Source organism: Panulirus ornatus, chromosome 46 (assembly GCF_036320965.1).
Source record: "Panulirus ornatus isolate Po-2019 chromosome 46, ASM3632096v1, whole genome shotgun sequence".
Taxonomy (NCBI): domain Eukaryota; kingdom Metazoa; phylum Arthropoda; class Malacostraca; order Decapoda; family Palinuridae; genus Panulirus; species Panulirus ornatus.
Genome location: NC_092269.1, coordinates 7,493,987 through 7,508,416, shown reverse-complemented (window position 1 = coordinate 7,508,416; position 14,430 = coordinate 7,493,987). Strand labels below are relative to the sequence as shown.

Below are 14,430 nucleotides of genomic sequence, written 5' to 3'. Positions count from 1 at the left end.
TAAGCTAAACAAGAAGCTGGGAAAGAAATAAAAAAAGAAGACAGGAATGAGGGTGATGCAAACAGCATACTGTATGGTTCTTCTAGAATAAGATTCTGAGGCTAGGACCAAGAAAGTCAGAATTCCTAAAAAGGAAAAATGCATCAAAGACATAAACAAATAGACAGAGTAGTAGTCATAGTTCAGGGTAAGAATATAGGTGATATATACAGTGATACAAAGAAAATATACTTTAAATCTGGCTAGTGGTGAATGATGTATCTCTTACAGAAAAATATGACAGTGAAGACCAGGTATTCTTCAAGTTGATGGATCTCTGACTAACATTTTCACGTATGGTTACCAAAGAAATGCACTAGCTCTTGAGCATACTTGTGATTCACCATTTGGAAAGTTAGGTAAGGGTACTCTACCATTTTGCTTACTGTTCTGAAAATATAGAGCAAACAAGGTTATGCATAAACAGAAGCAAATGTTATTTAGAGCAATGGTTCATAAACTTTTTTGCCCCATATCCCTGTGAAAGTCAAAATCTGACCCATCACCCAAGCATTTCAAGTGCACTGATTAATACTACAGTTCAGTAAATATATCTGATACCAAAGTATGAGCAACACAGGCATCTCCCATTCACATTTCTATTTCATGTGGTACATTATATGGCTAGTTGTCACTGATGTAATATGTGTTGTATACACACATTTTCCTTAACTCACTATAAAGATCAGTAATTTTCACTGACCCTCACCCATCCCCTTAATATTCTACGCCCCAGTTTAAGAACCACTCATACAGTCACTCACCTGCCGCCTCAGGTTATGAATGTGCGAAAGTATACATGTTTTGATTTGTGTTCACCAGACTATCAGACTGAATCTCACACAAGTAAACAGCCTATTCATATGACCAACATGATATTAGCACCACGTTCCAGTCTCTATAAATCAAAGGAAACTTCACTGTCAGGTATGGGATCTGGAGTCTATGCAATATCAAGTAAGAGGTTTTACAAACGTTCAAGAATGATCAATTATGATGAATGCACAAACATGAAAACCTCTGTAGTTCAGTACAGCAGGTGCTTATCTTTACTGAACTAAGAAAAATTCCAAATTAAAGGTAAGCAATTTTCTCAAATAACTTTAAATGCTAATTCAAAGATAAAAGAATGAATACCATCGAGAGACTTTACAGAAAATTTCACAGGGGTTGGCAGCAGGTATACACTACGAGGTCATTGACACGGTGCAGCACACAAATTTCGCTGCTGGAAATATACATACTATATGTGAACCAACACATACTATTCACAAAGGTGAATGCTGTTCACTCAACATCAGATGGAAACAAGTTTACAGGTAGACTTGGTTTGATTAGACCTTTCAACACTTCATTTCTTACATTGCTTATGTTGATTTCATTACTCTCCTTTTGAGGTGCACTTTATAAGCACTTGGTCATTAAAGTTGCAAAACATGACAAATGTAAAATTTTACAGCCCTTAACAGCAAAGTAATACACTTCTGCATCGAACAGAAAGCAGATGCTGTCTGATCCAAAGTAATTTTAAAAGCACTATAATGCTTGATGTGCAAATCATTATTACTTATAATTCAGCATGAATGCTGAACTAAAAAATGCCTGTGGCATATCTCCAAATTACCAAATGCCAAATCATATGGTTTCTGTATATACATATTTTTTTTCATATTTGCCACTGTTTCCCACCTATGTGAAAGTAGTCTTAAGAAAGTGAAGAATGAGCCTTGTTTGGCTCCTTCCTCTGTTTCTTCTTTTGGAAAATAATAGCACAGAGGGAAAGAATTTCCAGTCTTTCGCAAGACAATAATGGATCTGTCATTCTTGATATACATTAAAATTATTAGGAAACCAAATGCATTTACAGGCCAACAAGTAAAGGTGAGCTTCCATTCAAACAAAAGAAAATACATATACAATATATTAAATATTTTCCAACAATAAATGAAAGGTGTGTACAGGATAAAGTGAGCTGGAAGGATGTGGTATACAAGGGTCGATTTTCTCTCATGGACTGAATGCTGTGGTTTCATTTGCACTGCACATGACAGCCAAAGAACAGATGTGAGCAAATGTGGCCTTTATTCATCTGTCCCTGGTGCTACTTTGACAAAATGGGAAACAGAGATCAAGTATGAAAAAAGTGCCTATTCCAGTACTAAGCTCATTATTAGGGGTGCTTGATTCCTATAATTTTGGATTCAATCAGCAGTGTGTAGGATATTCCACTGTGAAAACAATCATCTGAATACTTTTAAGTTAAACTCTTGAGATGAAAAATATGTGATTGGCTATGTGCATACATCCCTAAGTACTATGGATACTACACTTGCACACAGTAGTACAGAATTCTATCTATCATCTTTAACTCCTTTCCTATTTCCATGGGGTAGATCAAGTACATACAAGAACCAATACTGAGAATCAAGATTGTCTTAACTGAAGTGTCCAGACCCATCCTGCAAGCTAACATGAGGGCAGTAAAGCCAGATCTCTATGAGTAGACTTGTTTTCCTGCTTATAAAAATTATCTGTTTGTCTGCTGTCTTTTCCTTGATTGTTGCTGTTCTAAAATTGCATTCATGGTTTGTACTGGGATTATATATGTCGTATATGAAAAGATATCTTTCCATTGCTGCCTAGGGCAACTCTGCTATTATCGAAAAACTATAAGAAATTCACTTTATTATCATTTACAATGAAGGAGCAGAAAAATAACCTTAATATATGAAAACATTTCTATATTCAAATCTGAAAATTCAACAAATACAAAATTTTAGTGCCCAATCACTTAGGTCATAAGAATAATAAACTAAAACAGCCACTCTATCATGATGACATTATCTGAACCGAGACAGAAATGCGATCTAGTACATATTGGGGCATACAAAACACAGGGTTAATCTGTTTGAGTCCAGTTTCTCCGAGAAGTGAGAGGCCTGCTAGTCCGAAGAGTGTATGATATGGATCCACCATATCTCCAGGACGATCTGTAAACCCACCAGTTTCAGGATCCTGGGGGAGATAACTTTATTGTTAATAACACTGCTTACTTATAATTTGTGATGTTTACACAAGTTCTTAACTATTTCATCTTTGTGATGTTTACACAAGTTCTTAAACTATTTCATTATATTCTCTACAGTTGGTGAATATCCAAACAGATGAAGCATACATTACTGCACAGAATAAATTTCGATGATACCAATGCTGACATGTATAATAATTTTCATATACAATAATGTACCAAGGATTCCTGGTATGTGTACAATTTGTCTTTATCCAAGTCACATTATATATATTTTTGTCATACTAGCTTGTGTTTCCCACCTTAGCAAGGTACCATAAGGAACAGACAAGGGAGCTTTCAAGATAAAATCCTTGTATGACTCCTTCTGCTGTTAGAAAGTTATATACATGAGAGGAAGATCTGCAAATTTACATATCATACCTCAGTCACATCATGTTTTGAATGTTTCATGCATAACCACTCTTTTCCAAATGTATTTGTTTTCCTACCTCAATCTTTTACCTCATCGTACACCTGATGCTATAAATTTCTGAAATATGTATTGTGTTTATCACCATGGCCATAGTCTCTGCTCATACTACTTCAGCACACCATTATTTTCCATTAAATATTTCTTTAACAATGACAAAATTCTACCATATTTGCTAAAGTCACTCTGTCTGCTTTCTCAAAAACATATTCTCCCTTAAAAAATCAATTTTCACCGGTTACAATTTACCTACCTGTCTAATGCAAATCTCCAAACCTAGAATATACACTGATATATTGGCTGCATCGCTTCTTCTGATCCTCTCTCCTCTAGCAAAATGCTTCTCCGATCTTTCTACATGTTCAGTCAACTATATCAACAATTCACCTCCTCTCTCAAACAAAATCCTGCTCTCATATCTAATTATCACAGGGGAATGTGCAAAAAATACAATCAAACATACCTGAGTTGCCAATATAAACAGACGCATTTTACTGGCATTAATCCAATGAAGTCTGCCTAGCATTGTGAGAGAGGCCAGCACCCACCATGAGTAGCAGACATCTGGTAGTTTCTCTGGTCTTCCATTCAATCCACCAGATGGTAACTGACGTTCACAAAGCCACCAGCCAAGGAGATCACCATTCACTCTATGCAACTGACCTTCATATATGAGACAAAAGTAAACCATTAAATGCAAACCTCATGCATGAAACAGAAATGCAAAAATGTCTTTTTACACTAACAGCGTCTGATCTTGTATAATGTTGCGACAACATTTTCAAACTACAATGAAGTTTGGTACATAAATTCCATACAAGCTATACCACAGATCTTAGTTCTTCAAAATAAATTTCATGTCAGCTAATTTTTCCACATTTTAGAAAGGGTGTGCCAGGAACTGACAGATTATGAATTTGTTCACAATGTCAGTGCTTATGACATTCATCTATCATATTCATGAGATCTAAAGCAATGGAAGCAATTTTTACAAAAAATGGTGGTATGACTGGATCAACTTACCTTACTATGCAAGGTGAAAATGTAAACAGCTCTTTTAAAAGTACAAATATTCACGTTTCAATTTAACACACTGGGAATGGGTTGAGGATGTGTAAGAGGGATTGAAAGGTTTTAATACACTTAATCCACCTCAAAGAATTGGTAATGGAATTAATTATGCTAAAAAGATAGGAGACTGACAGACATATATGTAGATAAATATAAAATAGACAGACAGTGACAGATAAATAAATATACAGATAAAGAGCCTGATATGCAAATAGAACATAAAAATGACTAACCTGTAATAGAGAGGAGCCCTACACAACAATAAATCTGGCCAGCATGACTCTCAGATCCAGGTCTTGTTCCAAACCCGCCATCTACATTCTGACACCTCATTACAAACTCAACTGCCTTGTCTGTATTAATAGCATCCAGTCTTTTCTGCAAATCAATAGCAATATCAAAGAGGTAAAAAAAAAATGGGATTAGATAACTGACTTTTATATATATGTATGTGAGTAAAAGTACAGATGGAGCATTAATGACAAAATAACTTCTGAAAACAGTTTACTGTATTGAATAAGGTTTACTCTGATCCTAATTTGAGATTTTTACAAAAAATCTCAAACCAGGATCAGAATAAACCTTATTCAACACAGTGAATCATACTTACTATTTTGTCATCAATGCTTCACTTATAATTTTAATGAGATTCCCCAAAAAAATTTCTCCCTAATCCGTAAAGAAGGAAAAAATGATCGAGGTATTAAAATCTTCTTAGGTGATAATTCATAATCCATGTAAAAAATCCTACACTCATTCCCTACTGAAGGAAAGTTATCTCTAGTGACAGACTGTAAATGAACAGGATTTTCTGTTTTGTTAATCGAGAGTCAAGTCTGAAGGTTCACATACATATGATGGGGGAAACATCAACTACGACAAAGAGGAGCCTTCTCTATAACACATAGGCAATTCATTAGTTTCAGTATTGCAAGCATAAACTTAATATCAATCTACAAGAAAAGTGTTAGGAATACAAGAAATGTGAGAATACAGGTTTCTCTGCTCCATGATATCATCAGATAAGGCATATATGTCATCAACTCACCTTTCCAAAGCAAGCAGCAAAAACAGGTTTCTGCATCAATGTTTCTACCTAAAAACTTTAGACTTCAGAAGCTTAAGGAGATGCATTTCTCATGCAAAAACTAGCTTGAAACAACAGTTCTTGAACAGGATAACTGCAAACAAATACATCTTTGATAAAAGAACTATGAAACTTAAGAAATATCAAAACATCAAGTACAGAAAAAATGAGAAACAATAAATGCAACCTTTCTACTTAACTGATATCACAATATAGTTTTTAAGTAACATTTCTGTCTAATGACTTCAAAATCTTATAAAGAAAGTAATGAGGTGGGAAAACCATTCTTCTTGCATAGAAGAGTCCCAAGAGCATCTAAAAGCACTTGTCTGGTGCGGAGTTACACACTGCTTTACCCACTAAAACAGGGTGAATCTATGAAGAATTATCTTCAATAACCATAATACCTATGCAACTGGCCAGTGTTTCTATACTGAGACTAAACAACTACACTACACACAGTTCAGATCTATGGTTTCATGGTGCACTGGTGATGTAGTGATAAAATGTAAATCTACCCTATCACTCACTAACCACTGTGCCTTAAGCGTGTTACTGTCAGATCTGAAGAAATGGATTTTCAACACAGAAACAGAGGAAAGATCAGGATGGAAAACCATGTGGATGCTCATATGGCTCTGCCTATGAGGGAAGTGGGTTTTCATAATTCAAAACATACTTTTCTCATCTATGTACTGAGACTATGAGCACATGAAATCATACCCATTTTACGAAGGAAGGCCCTTTAGAAAAGAAAAACATGAAAACTTTACCTCAGCTCTGGACTGTACTCTGACAAAGGTAGACAGGAAATCACTGAGAGTAAAGGACTTGAAAACCTCAATAGAAAGCTAAAGAAGAAGTCACTTACCATATATAATGGGCTCCAGCAATTTGACATGAGCGTCCTAAAGAGAAATTTCATTTTGGCAAGAAAGTAAGGCTTTGGGAAAAAGACTCCTCATAAAGATGAGCCTCAACTTTAGACTCTAAATCTAAATAATACATGAGTTTCACAGACTCTTCTAACATTATTTCAATTACACTCCTAATGATGAATCAACTCTACAGTCTTCTCATGTACTTACTTCATTTCTAATCTGGACAATATCACTCTGTCAGGAAAATGTTCCAGCCAAATTTTGTGCTTAAAAAAAGAAAAAAAGCAGTCTCTTCTCATGTCTCCTTCAAAAAATTCCTTCATACATTCCATTGTTTTAAATCCTTTAACAATATACAGCACAATCAAAAACTCTTTCTTCAAAACTCAAATAACTGAAATGGCTGTCACCCTAAAAATAAAAGTATTTTGTTCTATTCTCAAATACATTTCTCTTGAGAGCAACCACGCATATCATACACAGTTAATCCGTTCCAGCATGGAGCACTGCTCATATATCCGAGATACTCTCTCCACATTCCTTCTTATCAAAATTCAGTCAAATGCATTTTACCATATCAATTGTCAACTGGAACTTCTTTCTCTATGCAACAATACTGCTCTCTCTCTCTCTCTCTCTCTCTCTCTCTCTCTCTCTCTCTCTCTCTCTCTCTCTCTCTCTCTCTCTCTCTCTCTCTCATGAGAAGGCTGCTTGTATGCTCTCTCCTCAGACTAGGTCATCCAGCATGCAATAATCTATCAAACCTCAGATATAGCATGAGCACTGGCAAATCAAGAGTTACCTGATCTAACGACCACTTCTTTCTATTCACATCCAAAAAAATGGAATTCTTTACGTTTTACCTGGTTGATAAAATTTTGTATTTAAGATGCACTGGTGACACATCTTACTTTTTTCTTATGATGCCTACCCTCATCTGCATTAAAGGCTTTTTGTTAAGAAGGAAAAAAAGGATTACTCACACAAGTAAACAGACAAGCAAAAGTACTTACAATTAAAGCCAAACATGCAACAGCACAGAAGGAAAATCTTGTATCCACTTCTCCCCACTGGTCGCCAGAGAATGATCCATCATCATTTTGAAGACCGACTACAAACCTTACAATCTTTTCAACATCCACTTCATCCATTCCATTCAGTATCACTAAAATCTGGAAAATATCCAATGACATATTTCAGAACTTGACATTACAATTCAACGGAACTTTGAATATAAATATGAAATGACACCAGAGTAACCTTTTCTCCACATGAAGGATAATGACGTACACTAATAAATGTCACATGATATCTGTTTGCTGTACCTAAAACAGAGCTACAATTAAGTGAACTTTTCCATGCAGGAGACCAATCAGCAGAATCCAGATACAAATACAGCCATCCCTCGTCATGCAGAAACTAATTGTGCAGAAATCCACTTTAGTATAACTTATCAATCAGGGAACTGATTTGTTATCCAGAAGGCTACAGTTCATTTCTACATAATTTTTCATCTCTAACTTATAAATCTTTAAGCCAAAATCAAATGTGCAATGTTCTATTCTGCTTGTCATCAAGTGCATTTATGACTGCTTCATTTTGTTTGGCCCAGTCTGCATCCTATGTTCTCCCAAAGGCACCAATACTGTGTGTTGTGTGGATCTGACTTGTGAGTATATATCACCATTTTTCAATGTCATACCTACAGTAATAATAAGTCCAGATGGCTGGAAAATAGGCAATAAATGCTATTAATACAAGAGGTGCAGAAAGATACCATAAATCAATGGACTATCTGACTATCTATCTATCTATCTGATGCCTGTTCCAACTGGAACTCCCTCAAAGGGGTGGCCATGGCAACAAAGTCTCCACAGCTAAAGAACTCTAGTGCTGTTTCTTATCCTTTAGTGCCTCACCCTTAACAGGCCACTGGCAAAGGGCAAGTTTAGTGCAGTGTTTGTAGAGCTTCTTATCTAATGTTCCTAATGACTCCTTCTATCTCATGCTCCTACTTACTGCTTTACATAATAATCCCGCCTGAATTTTCCTACCAACTACTTCTATCTACTGCTCCTATCATTTTCCCAAAAAGCAGGGCCAGCGCATAGTGCTCACCAGAGGAAAATCTAGTTACAAAAAATGAGCTGCACGACTTAATTGTTGTTACAAATGACAAAGAGAGATTGTATGTTTGCAAACAGAATACCAGTAGTCCACATGCAAGCGAGGCAGAAAGAAAAGACTGCTACCTAGGTCAGAGGCATGCAACTTGACAACCACAAAAGTGCTGGCTCACTAATCAGATGTCACTAATCCTCCTGATACCAAGGCAGGTAGTACTGGTAATATACCTGCCTGGTTGCTGACTGCCTACCAGCTACGACCTACCTTAAATCAATTAACTATGATACAAAATCACACATTTTAAGACATTTAGAAGCAGGTGAAAATGAGCAAAATCTTGAAAGTGTTATTAGACTCTGCTACATCTACGGGAACAATACAAATAAATACAAATAAAAATGAAGCAATTAAAAAGAGAAATTACTTAAATGTCTGGATTGAAGAAAAGAATCAAAACAATGTACCCATAAACAAAATGATAATTCAGCATGCAAAAACACTGTTTAAGATTCAATGAGTGAACACTGTAAGAGTTATGACATTAACATTCTTCTCATTCACACTTGCTCCTAATTCAGCTGTAATTCTCCCTAACATGACCCATTCTCCACTTCAGTTTTCCTAGAAGTAATCTCAAGTGAAATTTCTCCTAAATACCCAAACTTATGAAAAATCTGTACTTCACCAATTAATCTGATGCAGCATCAGAACTTTCCATCTCAATTAAAATTAAGAGCTTCACTCTTACAGTGCTTGCTTTATTTCTAACATCCTCTTCCTAATCACAACATTAACATGACCTACCATTCTGCCCAACTCATTCTCTAATTCAGCAAAAAAAGCTGCATAATCTGCTATTGGCATGTATGTAAACTTCCATCTTCCCCTTTACAATTCAGCCGTACTCCCATTTTCCTCCTTTACAATTCGGCTGTACTCCAAAATCACCTTAAGTAATGTCCCAAAAAATACATGATCATAGTAGCACTACATGTCTTGATGCAATTCCAAAATAATTTCAAATATTCAATAAGCTAACACTGCCACAAGTAATCTTTCATCATAAAAGCTCTTAAAAGCATTTAGAAATCTTCCATGAAGAGCAAAGTCAAAAATTCCCAAAGTCTAAAACATGCCTTTCTAACCTATTGCTATTCATTTATCAGCACTTCATTCCTAATTTCATGGGGTAGGTCAAGTACGCAAAGACTCTAAACATCACTCAAACTCATCATCAACCCATGCTCAGTGTATTAACCATGGACTTCCACACTTATAAAAGTGCTTCTTGCTTTTTCACTTTACCCACATCAAGTGATGCCTTTTTAAATAAATCTAGCACATATATTTTCCTTTTTTTTCCGTGTTGTATTACTACAAAATTCATCTACACACACCCTTCCTTTTCAAATTTCTTACCCTTATTCTGCAAGAAATTCATTAACCAAATTATTATTTATCATTTCATAATCCTAATATTCACCATTAGCGCTGCTAAGTACACTTATTACTCTATAATTCTTAATGCCCCAGAAAGGCTCATCCCATACTGGGTTTGCCCCTCAGGTGGCATACAAGGGAGCATAACGTAATACTCTACAGGCTCAGTATAGCCAATAAAGTAACTGCTGCCCTGAAGTGTTGTACAACAATGCTGACATTACAGAACCCTGAAGCACTCCCACACTTATATCAAAACTCTGTCAAGCCACCACTTACACAAACACAGACACCACTTCCATCACAAAAGCTGTTGACAGCATTTAAAAATCTTCCAGCCACAGCACATCAAGCAATAACTCGCCAGAAAACTTTCTTATTTACCTCATCACATCCCTTTTTTACATACATCCATAAATGATGCTTATGTTTTCTTTATTCTCAAATCTTTTTTTACCAGCCTAGGATGAAGATGCATGTTTACACATCCTCTTCCCTTCCCTGAAAAGGCTGATCTACATGTTCTCTTCCCTTCCTTAAAAAGGTTGGTCTACACACCCCTTTCCCCTCTGTGAAAAGACTGGTATTCATACCATCGTCCCTTCCTTGAAAATACTGGTCTCAACACACCCTCTTCCCTTCCTTGAAAAGGCTGATCTGCAAACCATCTTCCTTTCTGTAAAAAGAATGCTCTACACACTCTCTTCCCTTCCTTGAAAAGGATAGTCTAAACACCCTCCTCCCTTCCTTGAAATGCTTTGTGTAAACACTCTTCCCTTCCTTGAAAAGATTGCTATACACAAACTCTTACCTTCCTACTTACATGTTCTTTAACTACAAGGGGTTCACTAATATTCTAACACACTAATGATCTTATCATATACCTGGTCAATTATTAGGACAGAACTCCTGTAATTTTCAAAACTATTACTGATTGCTTTTACTAATAAACAAGGGAATAATTACAATTTTCAATTCATCAAGCGCATAACCACTTCTATGCTCTCCCAAACACACTTTCATAATTCATTCAGCACTGCTATCATCTCCGGTCTTCACTTACCACCCCTTGCTTTTCTTTCTTTAGATGCATTAATGTTCTCACCTCCTTTAATAATGAAAATATTAAGGACTCCATAATGTACCTGCACAGCACTAAGTGTATACAGGAGATGAGCATCATGGCCAAGGCTGGGAGAAAAACCACCAGAAACTGGATCCTGACATTTACGGACAAATTCAATTATTAGCGAACGATCCATTCTGTCCAAGTGAGAGAGGAGATCCACTGCAGTAATGCCCCAGTACATGCCAGACATGCGGAAGTGTTCGGTCATGGTGAACTCCTGAAAATGTAAGGAACAGCTATAAGTTGTTACAGGCCAGATTATTCTTCTATTCACAGAAAGGTGTCCATACAGTATGCCTTACATTGAATCAAAATTCTACCTTGTTACTAGCATATTTACTGAATTCCTAGTTTCTCATAAAGTGAAAAAGTTATAATATTCAGAGTAAAGCTATACATCTGTCAAAAGAAAATAAGAAAGATAACATTTTACATTTACCTTATTCTAAAAGTAAACGAACAGGCTTTTCATCCTGTTTTACACATATTAGTAAAGCAGTATTAAATAAAGTACAAGTCCATATTGCAGGGCGATACATGAATTTTTTACCATTCAAAGAATCATCGGTTCAAAGGATTCATCACAGACATCTCTACTGGACTGAGCAATGGCTAATTCATTCTCTTCAATTCACCTTATATGCAATTTGACATTGGAATTCACTTTCTAGTATCAAATGACTTTGTACTGTCACAAACTAACCTGTTCTCTTAAGCTTACAGCTGGCTGTCAAATAAGGAGTTGTTTAAAAATTATCATAATGACAACCTTATCCTGACACTTTTCTCTTTATCTGACTGACTTGTAATCTAAAGCTACGAAAATAAATAATACACAATATCTGAAAAAAACTAGTATCTTTACATCCATTCCCATTTACATGGGGTTGATCAAATGTGTAAGTGCACCATTCATGGGAACTTGATTTCAAGGTACTGTGGTCTCCATCCCAAACCCTGCGAGAGGGTAAAAGGGATGGGATGCCCAGCTCCCTCAAACAGGCTTGCTAACCAACTACCAACCAAGCACAACTAAAGAATAAGAAAATGTTAATTCTACAACTTCCTCATCATTGCAAAGCTATAAAGCCAACTGTGTACATAAATAACTAAAGAATAATATAACAACCAGAACTAAACTGTGGATCCTGAGTATTTTCACGAAAATTATGAATAGCAACATGACAGTATAATACAGCATGATTATTCAGTAAAAACATAAAAATAATCTCTTTTAAAACATTTTTCTTTTAACGGAATGACCCCATTCATCCAAAACATGGTCATTTGAACCGTAACTTTCCTAAATCACTGTGCACTCCTGCAAAACAATCTCTCTCTCTCTCTCTCTCTCACTACTCTATAATAAAGTGAGGAAGGATTGCCTGCTTTCATTGTACCTCATACATAGCACAGTGAGTACAATCATTTATTTATATTTTCAAGTTTCTTCTCCAAAGTAATAATTGTACAATTGATTACATCTATTTTATTTGCCACTTAATATACAGCTGACAATGCATGTAAGCAATTTTGACTAGCTCTGTAATTACTAGTTTGTGTTGTAAAGGTGGGAGTTTTACACTCACTCTACGATATCATCTAATGTAACATTACAAACACATGCTCCATATAATTGTGCCTTTACAAAAAAAGAATTACTCCAACAACAACTTACATAATCCTCCTTCTTTTTACTGTAGCCAACAATATAGTCAGCATGCTTCTGGTGCAGAAGAGTCTTGGGGTATTCATCAGTTATCGCCACATCTTTGGGGTGACTTGCCTGTAAATAGATCAGAGACGATGATCTGATGATGTAACAACTGTATAAACACACTGCAAATAAACAAGTTCCCTACAAACTATTACAAAAGTTCCATAGACCCATAATACTGTTACGAGCGAGTTTTCCTCATATCTCATTGTACCTGGAGAAATCACGGACATCTATTTCATATTTCTGAGTGTCATGAGCCTATTCTAAATATACCAAATTCATCAGTTTATGGACAACAGTATATAAAATCATTCTGTATTCTAATTTGTGCATGTGACTGTACTCCGTTCAATGCTAATAGCCATGCAAAACATACCTTCCTTGATAAGTTTATTAGCTTAGACTATGTATAAAAGTCTCATTTTCTAAATACAAAATAACATAATGTTATCATTGAGGATATCAACATCCTATATATCATACATCACCTACACGAAGTAATTTCACTGTTATTAATCTATGGTTCCTTTGAGAATGTTAAACTCCAGTTCTCATCATAGCCTTTATATAATATATAAGTTTTTCTTCCTCTATTCATTACACTCACCAGATGGACTCATCACGTGAAACCACAATGAGTTTCCAGACGACATTACCACAAATAATACTCCTCAGGACGCCATCCTAATGCAAATGGATTCTCTGGGGTCTTTAGCAGCTCTTGTCACGTCAGCCGTCCATCTCTTCCACAATCTACTACCAATTGTACGTCTACTTTCCATCAAAAGCACTTTATATCTTATTGGCCAACCTATCATCTGTCATAACTTATGGCTTACTTAACCAGCACGAATAAATAATTGTTTATAGTCACGAAACTAATTAATTTCAACCCAGTGTCTGTACTATTTCATATATACTCCTTCATGACCAGCCTTCCATGACCTCATACTAACTACTTACCATCGTAATGATTGCGTTAAAGCTTTATTTTTTCCCCTCTTTCAAAATGTTAGTGGTGCAGCAGCCAGCCATAGATTTTCTTTCCCCGCAGAAATATTCTTGTTTATTAATCCAGCGGACGTTCGCAGCTTCATCCTGACGGCAGGAGCTTGACCAAGCTCCACCGTTTTCGGATTTTATGGTTGCAGTTGGATTAAGAGTCTGAGCTCAGATTTATTTTATTAATTTTTTAAATTAGGAAGATAATGTTATCAATTTTACAGCCACTACGTAATTCTTATTATATATTCTTGTTTACTGTTATGTTCAATTAACTCCTATCGTTGAAGAGATTAAAAATATACTTTACTGTATTTAGACACGGAATTGGTAATAGTAAGCGAAGTGCACCGTACATATCCGGCCGGGTCAGGGATCTTGATTGTAATGCTTTGTACCTGCCTAATAACAAGAAACATGGACTATCTTCTTAT

General features: G+C 35.8%; 1 protein-coding gene across 1 annotated transcript; it reads right to left on the bottom strand.

Annotated features, from left to right (window-relative positions):
• Positions 1–2,759: 2,759 nt before the first annotated feature.
• Positions 2,760–14,111, bottom strand: RabGGTb (geranylgeranyl transferase type-2 subunit beta). Its single transcript, XM_071688771.1, has 7 exons — positions 13,958–14,111; positions 12,953–13,060; positions 11,291–11,491; positions 7,592–7,750; positions 4,844–4,988; positions 4,003–4,202; positions 2,760–3,054 (listed from the first exon to the last, which is right to left on the bottom strand). The coding sequence occupies exons 1-7, from the start codon at positions 13,958–13,960 to the stop codon at positions 2,869–2,871; spliced, it is 1,002 nt and encodes a 333-aa protein (XP_071544872.1). The 5' UTR covers positions 13,961–14,111; the 3' UTR covers positions 2,760–2,868.
• Between the last annotated feature and the right edge of the window lie 319 nt (positions 14,112–14,430).